General features: G+C 42.1%; 1 protein-coding gene across 5 annotated transcripts in view; it reads left to right on the top strand.

Annotated features, from left to right (window-relative positions):
- Nucleotides 1-209: 209 nt before the first annotated feature.
- The window catches only part of dclk2a (doublecortin-like kinase 2a), a 454,170-nt gene continuing 434,965 nt past the window's right edge, over nucleotides 210-19,414 (top strand). For 4 of the 5 annotated variants that reach the window (XM_048528836.2, XM_048528842.2, XM_048528849.2 and 1 more), the window contains exon 1: nucleotides 211-1,511. In XM_048528836.2, coding sequence (XP_048384793.1) covers nucleotides 1,082-1,511 — 430 coding nt within the window. In that variant the 5' untranslated portion in view covers nucleotides 211-1,081. Of the gene's footprint in view, nucleotides 1,512-19,414 lie in introns of all 5 variants that reach the window. The other variant, XM_048528857.2, reaches the window with a different exon arrangement.

Raw genomic sequence — 19,414 nt, forward strand, 5'->3', positions numbered from 1 at the left:
AACTAATGAAAGTATTATTTAGGCTATTTCAGGAGATTGTAGATTTAAAATAATATACAAGTAAATTAAAAGGAAAATTAGAAATTGCTTAATAATTTGGAACTTAAAAGGGCGGGAAAAGGGTTTGTCGATAATCGGAGGGGCGGTCAGACAAAAGTCCTGCCCTCCGGCACTAAGACCCGGAGGAAGCTCTTGTGTATCTGCGTCGAGCTGCCGCGATTTCCTCTTTCACACTGCGGCTCAGCCTAGAGGCTGATTCTCCTGCCATCCCTGTTGTAGCTGTCGCTCCTGCTGCGGTTGCGGCGCGTTGGGGAGGCTGCCAAAAAAAAAGGATGAGAAGCTCGAATGTTTACACTTCCACTACAGCAGCCATGCCTCTTTGCCTGATAGCTCCACACCCCTTCCGCATCTAAACGGCGACAGACTGCAGAGCATCAACCCAATTCCCCCCTCATCCTAAAACCAGCATCACCCCCGCCCCCCATAGGTTTGCCTTACTTCTGTTTCCGCTTTAGTCAAATCACCCCGCAGCTGGACCAGACCGATTTACTGCCTTCCCCGCCCGCTGCTCCAATTGGCAAGTGGACCACAACAGGGGGGAAAAGAAATCAGCATCCTGCCGATTCGGTGCATCTTCTCTTCCGTCTCCTGCACTGTTCAGTTAACCCAGACCTAGCATCATCATCATCTGTGAAGAGGCCGAAACCAGGAGACGGAGTCTGTTTGATACTCCACTTCCCTCTTCCTTTCTGGGCATCGTTATCCTCAGCTGAAGCGATGTAGGATATGTTGGGCGACCTCCTCTCCCATCAACCCCATCCCCGCTTATCCTGGTTAGAAGATCGTCTTTGGTGAATAAGACTGCTTACTGCCATTGTTCAGTTTCTTTATTTATTGTTCACATATTTGAAGTTCAATGTCAACGATAAGATCATCAAACTGACTGTGTACATGATTTTTGGGAAAGTGGTGGTTTTGCTGTATCAAAACTGGCAATTAGAAAGGGTACAGGTTTATTTAAGAGAATAGCAATTTTCTTCAACATTGTTTCTAATTTTAATTTCTTATTGCACTATTAATAATGTCGCATGATCGGAGTATCGAGTTGGAGCACTTTGAAGAAAGGAGCAAGGGCCACCGATCTTCTCGGCGTGGAAGTGGCACTGGAGGAGGTGGAGGAGGCGGTGGAGGTGGTGGAAGCTCAGTCTCCCGAGGAAATGGTATACCAAGCCCAGCTCACAGTGCTCACTGCAGTTTCTACCGGACCCGTACCCTGCAGGCGCTTAGCCAGGAGAAAAAAGCCAAAAAAGTCCGCTTTTACCGGAATGGAGACCGCTATTTTAAAGGGCTTGTGTATGCTGTCTCCCCAGACAGGTTCAGGTCCTTAGATGCTTTGCTTGCAGAACTGACAAAGTCTCTATCAGATAATGTCAACCTGTCCCAAGGAGTCAGGACCATCTATAGCATCGATGGAACCAAGAAGATCACCAGCTTGGATGAGTTGCTGGAAGGTAAGTGGAAAAGAGACAAATAGGTTTCATTACATGTAAGGTCGTCTTAAGTTGCCTCAAGGTCAGAAGTCTGGTTTTGATGACCATTGCACTTTTTGGGGGATAATATTAAAACCAGCACAATATGATGAACAAGTTTCCCATTTAAGCACAGAAAGCCTGTCGTTGCTTTAAGGAGTAGGCCAAATTCATTTACAATAATTACAATAATGTTAAAACATGTGAACTGCACATAAAAGGAAACAAAGGGTTTTTTTTCCCCTCAATGTTTTAAAAAATCAATGAAGTAACAGGTAGTCATTAGTATTTCTTCCAGTTTAGCACCATGGTTGTTTTTGTTGCCATGTGTAAGAAAAGGATAGTTTTCCTATTGGGAAGTCTTGGAGTTTGATTTTTGGAATAGAATTACTTAGAAACTTTTATTACAATCCATCTTGATGCTTTTAAACAAAACTTAGAATAGTAATTTCAGTATTTTGTTTGTAGCTTTTACTTGAGCCTAATGTAGAGCTCTAGGATTTTCACCTTGGATACAAATGCTAGATGTAATATAAGTGTAATGACAGTCAGCAAATTCCCATTTACAAAGTTGATGCAGTGTCTTTTTTACCGGCCCTATGTTCTCCTTACATTAAATGAAAGAAGAGGAGCGACTGAAAAGGTAAAGAAAGTCTAGGAGGAACAGTGATAATGGGAACTGCAGACGCAGCCCGAAATGTCAGCTTTTGTGCTCCTGAGATGCTGCTGGGCCTGCTGTGTTCATCCAGCCTCACATTTTATTATCTAGGAGGAACATTCTGTATTCAATGTACCCACCTTTTGAATCAAATTAAAACTTCTCCCAAATTGAATTGAAACTAATTTTAATCAGCAAAATGGAAATGATTGAGTTCAATCTCCGTTCCTGCTAAGACCCTCAATGGCGCAGTTATGAGGTGCTTTCTGGATGAAATTAATTGTAATTAACAGGGAATGATGACCAGAGAGTGTTATATAATGAAATTATATATATCACCAAGTTACCATCGTTCTTGTCATTGGCGAATGCTGTTTAATGTCAATCCAATTTTGATAAACTCTGCTACACCTCAGGATGCAGACTTACAAACCTGAATTCTGTTTTCCCAAGATCATATTCCTCCAAAGTAATTTTCAGGCAAGCATCACTAATAAACACAACATCCATATTAAGTACAGCTATTATTATCAGAAAAAAGTATTTCATATTTGAAATTGCTCTTATTTGCAACCCATAAGAGTCAGTCTACATAGCTGTTGTAATTTACAGAGGTAGCCCTGCAGAAAAAAGAACACTTGATTCAGGAGTTGGTACAGCTGATACTTAAAAAAAATCATAAGACTGATTTGCTTCCACGAAAAGGATGACCTGCCCAAAAAGTGTGGCATTAAACTATTGACAAAGGTAAGTCTGACAAAGGAAACATGTGCTGCTACAAGAATTTTAATATAGGGTAGCAAATGATTTGTTGGGTTGTTTGTGATAAGTGAAAGGGTATGTTGTCTTCTAACAATAGCTTACTTATGCCACATAGAATGTGACATGTTCGTCGCTGATTATGTGTGCCATCCAACATATTGGAAAAAGTTCTGATGAAAACATTGAGAACTTGCACCCTAGACAGATGCGTTTGCAAATAGAAGGCCTAACTTGTATTTAATGCCCCTTTCCCAAAGTTGGGCCATGCTGAATGCAATTCATACTTATTATGTTTACATTTAATAATTAGCAGTCCTTAAATGAGGGCGACAATATTTATCTGTTTTCAAGATTTACTTAAACTGCTAATTTAAAAAGAACAACTCCAATTAAGACCAGGAAGGATATTATTGTTTCAGAGATGGTAGGAATTGCAGGTGCTGGAGAATCTGAGACAACAAGGTGTAGAGCTGGATGAACACAGCATCAGAGTAGCAGGAAAACTGATGTTTTGGGCCTAGACCCTTCTTCAAAAAATGAAATTTCCTGAAGAAGGATCTAGACCTGAAACATCAGCTTTCCTGCTCCTCTGATGCTGCTGGCCTGCTGTGTTCATCCAGCTCTACATCTTGTTATCTCGGGATATTATTGCTGTCTGCTTCAGTGTCTATCTCTGAGCTGGTAATGGTTTGAATATTTAAAACAAGGATCAATGCTGGGTCACTGCTTCATGTCCTCTATATTCATATCCACATCATTAACATAGAGGCATGGTGAGTAAATTTGGTGGTATAGTGGACAACCAAGAAGGTTATCTCCCAGTACAATGGGACATTGATCAAATGGGCTTATAGACTGAGGATTGGCAGATGCAGTTTAGTTTAATGTGAGGTGTTGCACTTTGACAAGGCAAATCAGGGTAGGACTTATATACTTAATGGTAAGGTCCTGGGGAATGTTGCTGAACAAAGTGACTTTGCAGGTTCACAGTTCTTTGCAAGTGGAGTTGCAGGCAGACAAGGTAGTGAAGAAGGTGTTTGGTACATTTGCCATCATTGGTTAGTGCATTGAGTATAGGATTGGGGGGGGGCCATGTTGCGGCTATATAGAACATTGGTCAGGCCACTTTTGAAATACTAGCCTTCCTGCTACAGCAAAGATGCTGTGAAACCTGAAAGGGTTCTGAGATGATTTACAATGATGTTGCCAGGGTTGGAGGGTTTAAGTTATAGGGAGTAGTTGAATAGGTTGGGGCTATTTTCCCTAGAGCATCAGATGGGTCACCTTCTGTAGAGATTTATAAAATCATGAGGGGCATTGACAGGATGAATATTCGAGCGCTTTTTTCAAGGATCGGGAGTCTAAGACTGGAGGTCTTAGGTTTAAGGTGAGTGGGGAGAGAGATAAAAGGAATCTAAAGGGTAACCTTTTCATACAGAGGCTGGTGCATGTATGGAATGAGCAGCCAGAGGAGTTGGTGAAGGTGGGTACAATTACAACATTTAAAAGACATCTGAATGGGACATGAAGAGGAAGGGATTAGAGGGATATGGGACTAGATTAATTTAGGATATCTGATCAACATGGATGAGTCGGACTGAAGGGTATGTTTCCATGCTATACGTCCCTATGACTAATTGTTAACAATCAGCAAGAATGTGGTGTTAATCTAGTTATAATTAGAGCTTTTCTTCAAAATTCAACTGTTGGCATTTTCTGAAATTTCTAGAATGCATTGTACAAGTTTGCAAGCATTTTAGTCATTCTTTTCATAAAACAAACCTATACATGCACACACTCCGGTTTTTCTGAAACTGGGTGTCTCTAAATGGTTTGATTAGATAGGGGAATCCACTAAAAGTGGTGGAAAAAAATGAAAATTGAAGTGACTATGCAGTTTGGGAGAAAAAAGAGCATGGACCTGGGTCACTCACTGTGTAGCTACACTCAGGTGGAAGTCTTGCAAGGGTGAACCTAGCATGCTATAGATGCACATTGCTGGTAACTATGTAAGATCTTTTGATTATGAATATCAGTGTGCAATTTTTATTTTATCAAATCATGGACTGGCTGTTCCATTGTACATAGAAAGACAGCATATAATCCCCAGTTTATTCATGTTCCTGCAGATATGTAGATATGAACATCTGCAGCTTCTACAGCTCATGAAGTTCTATTTAGTTGTAGATACATGAAGCTACAGGAATGGTTTTAGATCACCTTCTCCACTCAAATGAAGAGCGCTTGACATATGTAACACATTATAGTTTTCTGCAAACACATTTCTCAACATCATGACAGATGATGTAAGAGAAATGTGAACATGATGTGTATGCAATATGCAAATATTCATATGCATTGAGTTGGAGATGTGTAAAATTGTCTTTAATTGTTTTAAAGAAATGCTGCAGCATAAGGCGATATAACATCCTTAGACTCAAATATTAATTACTAAATGCTCTAATTAAAAATAAGATGATTTGATCTATTGATCCCAACAGGGCAAACATTTTTCTCTGAAGTACAGCATTTCAATGTTTTATAAATCTAAAGTCTGAGACAAGTGGTTTCTGAGCATTGCTGAACCTTTTACTTGTCTTACTAATGACCCCTAGAAGTCAAGCCTCAATAGTTGAGGTATGTTCGAAGAACAGTTTGTACTGCTGTTTATTCCACTTTTTAAAACAATGCCTCAAATGAACCCGTAAGATGGGTGTATCTGGATTTGCATCACTTGTTTAGCAATCCTGGTAACATTTTAAATCTCAGCTCTTAATGGATATGGTTTGACCAGGCTTGCTATTGAGTCACAACATTTTATTGACACCAGCTATAAGAATGTTGAAATAGCAGAGAGAGAGTCGATAAAGGTTCTAGTGCAAAGCAAGTTGGGGAGACATTATAAAGAGTGACTCATATTTAATTGCACACAATAGTGTGAGTACACAAGGCATTTTACTTTGTTGGAGGCACTGTAGAAGTTGGAGGATGAACATGAACAGCAGAGAAGGACAATGGAGATTTTAAGTCAAAAACAAAAGACCATCTTCTACAGGTATGGTATTGACATCTAATAACAATATTTTAACTGGATATATTGATGGCCAGTGACTAAAGCACTATACTGCAAGATATTGTAAGAAAATGTGCCTTTTTTTTGTTTTGCAACTAGAACTAGTATCAAAAATATTCTAGAGAAGAGTCACTGGACCCAAAACGTTGACTCTGTTTTCTCTCCACAAATGCTGCCAGACGTGTTGAGTTTTGTTTCAGCAATTTCTGATTTTGTTTATGATATTAATACACATTGCTGTGTCTTCCAGGCAAAACAAGAAACCTAGCCAGATTCATTTGATTTATGTTACACCGCTGCATTAAGCCAATCATAGACGCCTGATTTCCACCGGATGATGAATACATTAAAGTCAGTTGGCAGCAGCGTGAGGTGATGCTAAAAACATTTTTGAACAAAAACAGTCACTTGAATGCACACGTTGTTATTTAAGAAATATTATTTAATCAGTCTACCAAAGGCAAAAACATGATGAATGTCTAAATAGCTGGTGCTTCCCAATCGCATGTATGTAAAAAGGACTGCTTAGAATGTCCGCAATCATTTAACTTTAGAATGCTTTCCAAATTCTGGAGGGAACAATTTGGAAAATTAGTTCCTTAGAAATGTATATTATCCACCCGAAAAATGGTTTATAAATTGTACATAACCCATACCCACAACACAAACATGCAAGAACATATATATTTGAGAGGGATGAATATAATCAAGTAACAAGCTGAAACAGAGGTTAACTATATTGAGACACTTGGAGTAGGATATACACCAATAAAAGCTGCAGATTCGTGATTGAGTTCCGAAAGCTTAACATTATAGCAATCAAAAAAGGCATATGTGAAGGATGAGCAGCAAAAAGCGATTTGTACTGGAGCAAGAAGACAAACAGCAGGAAAATGAAATTGAATAACTAGCAAAAACTAAGCCAGAACTTTAGGCTATGCTAATCAATTTCTTTCTCAAGGTCTACATATATTTTTTGTATGGTTTTGAACAGAATCATTTCTCTGTAATATGACCTTAATCAGATGGGCCAGTGGGCTGAGGAGTGCGATATGGAGTTTAATTTAAATAAATGTAGGGTGCTGCGTTTTGGGAAGGATAATCAGCGCAGGACTTGTACACTTAATGGTAAAGTCATGGGGAGTGTTGCTGAACAAAGAAATCTTGGAGTGCTTTAGTTCCTTGAAAATGGAGTCCCAGGTTGACAGGAGAGTGAAGAAGGCATTTGGTATGCTTGCCTTTACTGGTGAGTGTGATGAGTGTAGGAGTTGGGAGGTGATGTTGAGATTGTTTAGGACATTGGTTAGGGGCACTGTTGGAAGGCTGCATTTAATTCTGCTCTCTCTGCTGTAGGAAAGATGTTGTGAAACTTGAAAGGATTCAGAAAAGGTTCACAAGGATGTTGCCAGGGTTGGAGGGTTTGAGCTTTACAGAGAGGCTGAATAGGCTGGGGCTATAAATCATGAAGGTAGGGTGAATAGCCAAGGTCTTTTCCTCTGTGTGGCTGAGCCCAAAACTAAAGGGCACAGGTTTTAGGTGAGAGAGGCAAGTTTTAAAAGGGATTTGAGGAGCAACTTATTCATGCAGAGTGTGGTGTTTGTGAAACAAGCTGCCAGAGGAAGTGGTAAACGCCTGAACAATTAGAACATTTAAAAAGCGAGTGGATGGGTATATAATAGGAAGGGTTCAGAGGGATATGGGCCAAGTGCAGACAAATGGGATTGGATTAATTTATGATATTTGGTTGGCGTGGACGAGTTGGAATGAAGGGTCTGTTTCCATGCTATACAGTTCGATGACTCTGACTCTACATGAAATAACTAAGTATTAATTTTAGATTTATGGTGATGTTGTCACTTTTTTGTGGGTCTTAGCGTAGGAAATGTATCATGCTACCTATTTCACATTATTGATAAATTAGTGACATGGTACTTGTACTCTCTGTGTGGAACTTCAACAATAGTCTTCTGGCTAGCCCAGATAGCCCTGACCAAACAATAGGAAACCTTTTGTTTCTTTCATGGTGGGCAATGCACCTAACTTGATTTTGCATGCTTCACTTTCCAAGGCTCAGAGGCAGCTGCACTCAAGAGATTGGCACTGATTTCCAAGCTACTGCCATTTCAATGCTTCCAGCTATGTACTCTCCTTGGAAACTACATCCTCACAGAGGCCAATATTCTGTTTTAAGCAATAAGCGTTAAAGTGGTTTCCTCACTACAAGTCTGCCTGCAAGTTGAACATGTTACTATGAATATGAACCTCAACATCATCGGCAGAATGTTTAATAAACCTCCCTGTAAAACATGTTCCACTTCACAGTTATCTCCTTAAGGACACATTTTAAGAAGTGATTCAGCAGGACATAACAGTACTGTGCCTCTGAGCAGAAAACAATACTAATTCATCAATCAATTATTCCCATTTATGTTTAAAAAATAACTTGCTATGTGTTGCTTCATCTGAAAATGAAGCCTTCTGCTTCTACACCTCAGTTGAAGCCGACTTGAAGTGATCATGCTGAAACCTATGATTAGGCATGTTGGTAAGAAGGCTCAGCTTTCTTATGTTGGAGGTATTACATTCTCTATTAAAAGAAAAGAACATGACTTAAGTCAGTAAGCATTGTTAGAATATGTTGCTATTGTGGAGTCATGGCATAATGCAATGTAACCACTGCTGTCCATCTGCAGAAAATCATACAGCAGAGTTTTTGGTGATGTAATTATTCATGTGTTTCTTTTGATCCTTGCGTGTCACACTTGATAAATACAGCCTCCCAAACAAAGATCTCCATGATAGCATCTTCAAATGGTGGTGGATTTGACTGCTCAATCCATCTAATATCTGAGTTTGGCAGTTGAAGCCGGTCTGGCGTGTAAACAAAAAAGTGCAGACGTTTGCAGATGACCCTATGGTTTATGCCTCACAATCAACATAAGAGCATATCAATTCTGTGTAGGATGATCTGGAATTGCAAAATTGGCAGGACTGATGAAGATGGCAGAAAAAGCTTTGATTTGTGTCTTATCAAGAAAAGAGATCTACAAAAGATCATTTCACGTTTTGTATTCAGATTTTCCAGTGGGGATTTCACATTCTGCTTCTGACATTCGTTGCAACTGGCTTCTCAGATTTCTGAAGAGTAATCTTTGGTATTGCATCAAAAGTACCCAAGTGATGGTTTACCAAACCTTTATATTTCCATTCAGTCTTAGTGGTGTCTGGGATCCTTGTGTGGTGAGAGAAATAAATAAGTGAAATGATCTAAGCATATGTCACATGATTATGATCAAAATCAGCATTGCAGTAGACCAATGTCACATCCTTGATCAAAGATTCGGAAATAGAACCAGTATGGCAAATGTGAATGAAAATATAGGCTGACCACGTCCTATAACATAAGGAGTGGTTTGGTGGGAATTGACAGAAACAAGTACCTGCTTTTCTCTGGCAAGACAAAATGTGACATAATGATTCACCCAAACTACTAGGATGGTGTATCAACCGTCTTTTTTGCAAAGGAAAATAAAAAAAAAGAACAAGCTGCAAAAAGAAATAGTTACAGATCAATCAGTTGAAATTGTTAGGACCTATCTCTTAGGTAGTTTCCATTTGTAAATTTTTTTGTTATCAGAGTCTACAATACCGGCACATCATGTCTCGGTTAACTCGTGCTAAGGTTATAGGTATTGGCAGATGATGGATATTATTCTGTGACACTGGCAAACCAAAACAGAAGCAGTACCTGAGATTCTGAAGGATTCAGTGAGTTTTGTTCCCCAACCACTTCTGCCACGCTCTTGTTTGCAGCTGCTGAGTCCAAGTCAAACCGCTGTCAATATTAGTGAACTGTTTGGCCTGAAATGAACCTCCACCTTTATTACTGTGCCATCACAATCACTGTCAGTTTCTCTGGAACAGTGCCTGCTGCTGATGCCCTCAGTCATTCCATTATCTTTAGACTCAGCTAGTTCAACACACTTGTTGTCCAACATCCTACCTCATGTATACTTGAGAGCTGCTTATGTCCTAACTCTGCCAGGCTGGACTAACTTTTATATAGTCACTGCACTTGCCAGTGGGCCTTGAAGTTATTAGGGATCTAGGATGGGCCAAGCCAGCTGAGCCAGATTTTGTGGGTGGCAGACTTGTGAGTGGACTTACAAATGGATCATGTGGTAGGAGATGACTCAAGGTCCATATCACCTCATGGCAGTGTAGGAGCTGATGCCATCTTTAAAGGACAGCCAGCCAGCTGTTTGAATTGGAAATCATCTTGGAAACTGTTCAAGAAAACCCTGCAGGTTAAATCTCCTGCAATTTTTACACTCGGGACAAAAACATCATACCCACGTTAAAGGAGAAGTTTCTTCTGTCATCATAAAAGATCGTATGATCCAATGGGTTTAACTCAAGACTGAGGCATCAAGTCCAATTTTGGAGATTGAGGATGAAAGGTGGATAATTCCCATGCTGCCACTAATTATCTCTTTCCTTGCAGCCAACCTCCGAGGTTTAGTTCTCTTAGGGATTCAGAGTAGTCTTGCCACTTTAAGAGATGAATACTGTCCAATTTACTCTATCCCTTTCAATTTTGGACCAAGTACTCCTGGGCTCTAAATTTCCGAAGTGAGCCTTCACCCTCTTAGAGTGTCAATTCAACAAGTATTTATGCCCAGAAATTGTCTTCAAAAATCAGTCCAATGCCCTGTGGTCTGGTCTCCTGATAGTAAAAAGGACTCTGTTGCTGAGTCTAGAAAGTACATGTTAGTAATCAGCTTTCACTGGGTGGGTTACTGAGGGCACAAGAGACCTGCGTGTCAACAAATCTATGAGGTAGGATAAAATTCCATTGAATTGCACTTTAATTATCCATTTACTTATACAGTAATTTAAGCAAATCAGAGAACTTTCCACCATTAACAAGTGAAGTTTTTTCTTTTACCTTTCCATTACTGACTTTAATCATTTACAGTTTTCTGCCTCTGAGAATCTGATCTGTGGCCTCCTGAACAATTTTCTGTGTGAACCACCACGTTTACACTTCACAAAGTCCAGCCTCCAAATTCTGTTCACCTGTCACTATTTTATGTGGATGCGCCTTGACTCTTATTTGAAATTCTCATCCTCTTCACTTCTCTCTCAGCCATGTTCTCCCCATTTCTCTAAACTGCTGCAGACTCATGACATTCAAGATATCCTGTGCTTCTCTCTAACTCTGATTTCTTGAGTATTCCTGATTTTAATTGCTCCACCATTGGTAGCCATAGCTTCAGCTATTAGAGCCATTAAGTTCTGAAATACTCTCCTAAGCTTCTCCAGCCCGAGACATTTTCCTTTCCTCTTTTAAAATATCTGTTAAAACCTACCTTTTTGATTGCGCTTTAGTCATTTGTTCTAATTTTCTCATTCGGCTCGATGTTAGATTTTGGTTAAGAATGCACTGACAACACACTGAAATATTTTATGACAAAGGTGTAAGGTTAAAATATAGAGACAGTAGGAACTGCCGATGCTGGAGAGTCTGAGAGAAAACGGTGTGAAACTGGATGAACACAGCAGGCCAAGCAGCACCAGAGGAACAGGAAAGCTGGTGTTTCGGATCGAGACGCTTCATCAGAAAACTTAGTTGTTTTTAATGCATTATGGATAGTTCAAGAAACATTGTTTTTCTCTTTTAAAAACAGTATTCAAGCTGAAAGTAGATATTTTTTTCAAAGGTAATACTTGATACCTGTTTATAATCCTCATACCTAATCCAAGAAAAACTCTATATTCTTGCTTTGAAGAGGGATTCAACCTCTCGTTTCTTGGGTGTCATTTTCTGATGCCATTGTCCATTGTGCATAAGTTATTTTTAATAATGGTAATACTGCATGGTTGTAATTTTTATTTGTTATTCTCATTGGATAAATAATTATTCTTTCACCCAGAGAAAGCTACTTCTTTACTAATGGGTAATTTTGGATTATAATATTAAGGGGAAAGCAGTGAGGCCTTTTTAACCTGCCACGTTTTGGCAGTGAGGTGGATGATCAATGAAGATAAATCAACAACTTCAGAACTATACAGTGTACAGAGACTGAAAGCAGAGAAGCAGATATTGAAGTTTGATGATAATTACAAACGGTAAAATAAGAAGACAATCTGACATTGCATCCAGAGGAAGTTCAAGGTCTGTTTTCTGTTGAAGTTGTGCAAGCTGTCTTTCCAACTTGTAATCCAACACATTCATATCTCGTGCTCAATCAAATCCAGTATGATCAAATTGAAAAATTTTAATATCTGAAACAAGATGAAACTCAGAAATAGTTCAACACTAAAAGTCATACAGCTTAGAATTTGGCTGAGATTTGAGTTGGGAGCTATTATTTGAACTTTATTCACAGAGTTAAACACTGGACACTTCTGACCAGGAGGATAATGGGAACTGCACATGCTGGAGAATCCAAGATAATAAAATGTGAGGCTGGATGAACACAGCAGGCCAAGCAGCATCTCAGGAGCACAAAAGCTGATGTTTCGGGCCTAGACCCTTCATCAGAGAGGGGGATGGGGTGAGGGTTCTGGAATAAATAGGGAGCGATGGGGAGGCGGACCAAAGATGGAGAGAAAAGAAGATAGGTGGAGAGAGTATAGGTGGGGAGGTAGGGAGGGGATAGGTCAGTCCAGGGAAGACGGACAGGTCAAGGAGGTGGGATGAGGTTAGTAGGTAGATGGGGGTGCGGCTTGGGGTGGGAGGAAAGGTTGGGTGAGAGGAAGAACAGATTAGGGAGGCAGAGACAGGTTGGACTGGTTTTGGGATGCAGTGGGTGGAGGGGAAGAGCTGGGCTGGTTGTCTGGTGCAGTGGGGGGAGGGGACGAACTGGGCTGGTTTAGGGATGAGGTGGGGGAAGGGGAGATTTTGAAACTGGTGAAGTCCACATTGATACCATTAGGCTGCAGGGTTCCCAGGCGGAATATGAGTTGCTGTTCCTGCAACCTTCGGGTGGCATCATTGTGGCACCGCAGGAGGCCCATGATGGACATGTCATCTAAAGAATGGGAGGGGGAGTGGAAATGGTTTGCGACTGGGAGGTGCAGTTGTTTGTTGCGAACTGAGCGGAGGTGTTCTGCAAAGCGGTCCCCAAGCCTCCGCTTGGTTTCCCCAATGTAGAGGAAGCCACACCGGGTACAGTGGATGCAGTATACCACGTTGGCAGATGTGTAGGTAAACCTCTGCTTAATGTGGAATGTCATCTTGGGGCCTGGGATAGGGGTGAGGGAGGAGGTGTGGGGGCAAGTGTAGCATTTCCTGCGGTTGCAGGCGAAGGTGCTGGGGGTGGTGGGGTTGGAGGGCAGTGTGGAGCGAACAAGGGAGTCACGGAGAGAGTGGTCTCTCCGGAAAGCAGACAGGAGTGGGGATGGAAAAATGTCTTGGGTGGTGGGGTCGGATTGTAGATGGCAGAAGTGTCGGAGGATGATGCGTTGTATCCGGAGATTGGGGTGGTGTGTGAGAACGAGGGGCATCCTCTTTGGGCGGTTGTGGCGGGGGCGGGGTGTGAGGGATGTGTTGCGGGAAATACGGGAGACGCGGTCAAGGGTGTTCTCGATCACTGTGGGGGGAAAGTTGCGGTCCTTGAAGAACTTGGACATCTGGGATGTGCGGGAGTGGAATGTCTTATCGTGGGAGCAGATGCGGCGGAGGCGGAGGAATTGGGAATAGGGGATGGAATTTTTGCAGGAGGGTGGGTGGGAGGAGGTGTATTCTAGGTAGCTGTGGGAGTCGGTGGGCTTGAAATGGACATCAGTTACAAGCTGGTTGCCTGAGATGGAGACTGAGAGGTCCAGGAATGTGAGGGATGTGCTGGAGATGGCCCAGATGAACTGAAGGTTGGGGTGGAAGGTGTTGGTGAAGTGGATGAACTGTTCGAGCTCCTCTGGGGAGCAAGAGGCGACGCTGATACAGTCATCAATGTACCGGAGGAAGAGGTGGGGTTTGGGGCCTGTGTAGGTGCGGAAGAGGGACTGTTCCACGTAACCTACAAAGAGGCAGGCATAGCTGGGGCCCATGCGGGTGCCCATGGCCACCCCCTTAGTCTGTAGGAAGTGGGAGGAGTCAAAAGAGAAGTTGTTGAGGGTGAGGACGAGTTCGGCTAGGCGGATGAGGGTGTCGGTGGAGGGGGACTGGTCGGGCCTGCGGGACAGGAAGAAGCGGAGGGCCTTGAGGCCATCTCCATGCGGAATGCAGGTGTATAGGGACTGGACGTCCATGGTGAAGATGAGGTGTTGGGGGCCAGGGAATTGGAAGTCCTGGAGGAGGTGGAAGGCGTGGGTGGTGTCACGGACGTAGGTGGGGAGTTCCTGGACCAAAGGGGAGAAAATGGAGTCCAGCTAGGTGGAGTTGAGTTCGGTGGGGCAGGAGCAGGCTGAGACGATGAGTCGACCAGGGCAGGCAGGTTTGTGGATTTTGGGAAGGAGATAGAAACGGGCCGTGCGGGGTTGGGGAACAATGAGGTTGGAGGCTGTGGGTGGGAGGTCCCCTGATGTGATGAGGTCATGAATGGTGTTGGAGATGATGGTTTGGTGCTCGGGTGTGGGGTCATGATCGAGGGGGCGGTAGGAGGTGGTGTCGGAGAGTTGGCGTCTGGCCTCAGCGATGTAGAGGTCGTTATATTCCTCCCAATTTGCCGCCTTCAGCTAAAAAGGGAATTCTTATGTTGCTTGTGAGAAGGGGAGTGGTCAACTGCTGTCTTGACCTGCTGTGCACTATATGCTGTATGTAGACCAGCCAAGCCATGAGGGAGGGAATTCCACAATTTTTGACCCAGCGACAATAATAGAACACAACATATTTCCAAGTCAGGGTGGCGAGTGGCTTGGGGAAACTTAGTCATAGATATATACAGCATGGAAATCGACCTTTTGTTCCGACTCATCTGTGCCGATCAGATATCCCAAATTAATCTAGTCCAATTTACTAGCATTTGGCCCATATCCTCTAAACCCTTTCTATTCATATACCCATCCAGATGCCTTTTAATTGTTACAATTGTATCACCCTCCAAACTTCGTCTGCCAGCTTGTTCCATACATGCACCTCCCTCTGCATGGAGAAGGTTGCCCCTTAGGTCCCTTCTAAATATTTCCTCTGTCACCTTAAATCTATGCCCTGTTGTTTTGGACTCACCCACCCTGGGGAAAAGACCTTGTTCTATCCATGCCCCTTGAGATTTTATAAACCACTAAAGTCACCCCTCAGCCTCCAATGTTCCATGGAAAATAGCCCCAGCCTATTCAGCCTCTCCCTATAGTTCAAACCTTCCAACCCTGGTAACATCCTTTATGTCTTATCTGAACCCTTGTAAGTTTCACAACATCCTTCCAAAACAAGGAGACTAGAATTGAATGCAATAATCCAAAAGTGGCCTAACCAGTGCCCTGTACAGCCGCAATATCAGCCCCCAACTCCTATACTCAAAATACCAAATGCCTTCTTTACTAACCTGTCAATCTGGGACTCCACTTTCAAGGAGCTATGAACCTGCACTCCAAAATCTCTGTTCAGCAGCATTCCCCAGGACCTTACCTTTACGCATATAAGTCTTGCCCTGATTTGCCTTTCCAAAATGCAGCACCTCCCATTTATCTAAATTAAACTCCATCTGCTACTCCTTTGCCCATTGGTCCACCTGATCGAGGTCCTGTTGTACTCTCAGTTAGCCTTCTTTGCTGTCCACTACATCTCCAATTTTTGTGTCATCTGCAGACTTATTAACCATATCTCCTGTGTTCACATCCAAATTGTTTACATAAATAACAACAAGCAGAGGACCCAGCACTGATCCTAGTGGCACATCCCTTGTCACGGACCGTCAGTTTTACTGATGCCCATATAGGTTACTGAAAGTGCTCTGCCCTCATCAATCCACATTGTTAATTCAAAGAACTCAATCAAGTTAGTGAGGCATGATTTACCATGCATAAAACCATGTTGACTATCCCTAATCAGTCCTTTCCTTTCCAAATAAATATAAATTCTGTCTCTCGGGATTCCCTACAACAGCCTGCCCACCATTGATGTCAGGCTCACCAGTCTATTGTTCCCTGGCTTTTCTATACCACCTTTCTTAAACAATGTTAGCCAGCCTCCAGTCTTCCAGCACCTCACCTGTGGCTATTGATGATACAAATATCTTAGCAAGGGACCCAGCATTCAAAACCTCCCTGAATTCCCCACAGAGTTCTATGGTACACCTGATCAGGTCCCAGGGATTTATCCACCTTTATGCAGTTTAAGACATCCAGCGCCACCCCCTCTATAATATGGACATTTTTCAAGATATTGCTATTTCCCCACATTCTCTATTTTTCATATCCTTCTCCACAATAAACACTGATGCAAAACTCGGAGGTGGTGATGTATTCTGCTGGCCTTGTTCTTCAAGATGGAAATGGAAGTGGGTTTTGGGAGGTGCTGTCTCAGGATCTTCGGTGCATTTCTGCAATGCATCTTGTAAACAGTACACGCCGCTGCAACTGAGCATTTGTGAAGGAGGGTGTAGATATTTGTGGATGATGCCAGTCAAGCTGGCTGCCTGTTCCTGAATGGTATCAGAGTGGGGGATATTCTGTGGTTGGTTCGTTGGTTAGCAGACGTTTCATTACCCTGATGGGTAACGTCATCATTGCAGTCTCCGATGAAGCAGTGTTGTGTTTTCCCTCCTGGTATTTAAACTCTGGCATCCGTTGAATTTGATTACCTCATTTCCGGTTTTCCTTTGCAGTGGTATATGTGTAGGGTCTAGTTCTACGTATTTGACTATGGCCTTCTTGGTGGAGAGCCAGGCCTCTAGGAATTCCCGTACTGGTTTCTGTTTGGCCTGTCCTAGGGTCTTGATGTTGTCCCAATCAAGCTGGTGGTACTCCTTGTCCGTGTGAATGGAGATGAGTGAGTATTGGTTGAGTCTTTTTGTCAGTACTTGCTGAAGGCTTCCTAGCCTCTGATCTGTCTTGTAGCTACTGTATTTCTATGGTGAGTTGGGTTTCTTGTCAATGGTAATCCTCAGAAAGTTGATCATGGGAGATTTATTGATGGTAATGGCATTGAACATCAAGGTGTGGTGGTTAATTGTCTCCTTTTTTTTGGAGATGATCACTGTCTGGCATTTATACAGCACAAATGTTACTTGCTACTTGTCAGCCCAAGCCTGCATTTGTTAATGTGGACTGCTTCAGTATCTGAAGAATCGTGTTTGGTGCTCAACGTTGTGTAATCATCGAGCATTCCCACTTCTGGCTATGGTGAAGGGAACCTCATTGATGAAGCAGCTGAAGATGGTTGGGCCTGGGACCCTAGCCTGACCAACTCCTACTGAGGTGTACTGGAGCTGAGATGACTGACCTTCAACAACCACAACCATTTTCCTATGTGCCACGTCAGATTCCACGAGGGGAGAGTTTGCCCCCTGATTCTCATTGATTAAACTTTTGTTAGGGCTCCTTTATGCCACAGTTGCTCAAATGAGCCCTTGATGTTGAGGGCTGGCATTCTCACCTGACCACTGGAATTCAGCTCTTTTGTCCATGTTTGAACTGAGAATGTAATGAGGTCAGGAGCTGAGTGGCCCAGGTGGAACTGAAACTAGGTCTCAGTGAGAAGGTTATTGCTGTGCAGGGGCTGTTTGATAGTACTGTTGACAACACCTTTCCTCACTTTACTGATGAGCGACAGTGGATTGGGGTGGTAATTGGTGAGGTTGGATTTGTCCTGGTTCTTGTGTACAGAATGTACGTGGGCAATTTTCCACATCAACAGTTAGATGCTGGTGTTGTAGCTGCACTGGAAGAGCTTGGCTAGGAGAGCAATAAGTTCTGGAGCACAACTTTTCAATACTGTTGTTGGAATGCTGTCAGGGCCTACAGCCTTTTCAGTGTCCAGTGCCTCCAGCTCTTTCTTTGATATGATGTGGGGTGAATTAAATTGGCTGAAGACTGGCATTTGTGATGCAGGGACCACTGGAGGATGCTGTGTGGATCAACCACTAGCTACTAGATAGTTGTTAATGCTTTATCTTTATTGTTTGCATTGATGTACTGAGTTATTCCATCATTAAGGATGGGGCTATTTGTCGAGCCTGCTTTTTCATTGAGATGCCTGAAAGAAGCTGCTGAAAATGCACATCAGATTTCACTTTGAAGAAATTTGGCAGATGGTAGTCATCAAGGCATATCAACAACAACAAAGAAAACTGATATTCGTATAGTGCCTTTAACATGACAGAAAGTGGAAGCAGTGATAACCAGAGGTCACAAATTTAGTTAATTAACAATAGAACTAGAGGTGACATGAGAGAAAAAGCAGGTTGTTTTGATCCAGAATTGACTGATTGAAATGATAATGACATAGATTCATCATAACTTTCAAAAAGGACTTGGATAAATGTTTGAGAAGAAAAGGAAGACTGATCTTCTGCTTAGGACCATTAGAAGAGAAAATCAGAATTGGACCAATTGGTTCTTTCAAAGAGTGAGTACAAGATGGGCTGATGGTGCACCATCAGTGTTGTATTGTTGTATGAATCAATGCCTTCCCATTTGAAGAAGACATGATTGAGTCCTCCATCCAGCTTCCTTGGGCTAGGTGTTCCATCCAAATATTACAACAAAGCTCAGTTTGTAAATTACATTCATCATCAGTTGGCCATCGTTGACTATAAGGATCATTTAAGATCACCACTGAACCATAACACTTTTTGACAATAGAATCATTTTTAGATCTTATAACTGAGAAAATCATTTGATTTAACTCCATGCACACTCTGGAGAAATACGAGCTCAGATTATTTAAGTTCTCCTCATTTCTTAGTATCCAAAATAAGCAGTACTTTAAATTGCAAGGCAATCAATTCATCCCTCTCCTGCCCACCCTGAGCGGGAAATGCTTCTTGTAAAAAGAACTGCCGGAAATCTCAAAAAGAGAATTCTGAAATACTCAACAAATCAATTATTATGTATGATTAGAAGTGCTGGATCTGAAGACTGAAATAAATATTTCATCATTTGGATAGATCACAAACAGATCCCATACTACTGGGGATAGAGGTCATTGCCAGATGTAAGACAAACACTTTTTAGTTCCCAGTAGAGTCCACTCTTGTGCAGTAGGAAAGCTGGTTCATTATCCATTGCAGTAACAACTTTCTCTTCAGCTATATGTACTTGGGTATTATTGTGCATAGTGGCTGTCTGTGAGACAGTGATTAAACCAGGATAAGAATTAGTTGTTTGCTGTCTAAATCTCAGACCTTAGAAAGCAGCAATGGTGTTGCAGAAACAAATAATTGTTGGCAGAAGGAAGGTTAAGTTGAATATTTGGAAACATTGTTTTGCTTATTTTCTACATATTTG

Source organism: Stegostoma tigrinum, chromosome 1 (genome assembly GCF_030684315.1).
Source record: "Stegostoma tigrinum isolate sSteTig4 chromosome 1, sSteTig4.hap1, whole genome shotgun sequence".
NCBI lineage: Eukaryota > Metazoa > Chordata > Chondrichthyes > Orectolobiformes > Stegostomatidae > Stegostoma > Stegostoma tigrinum.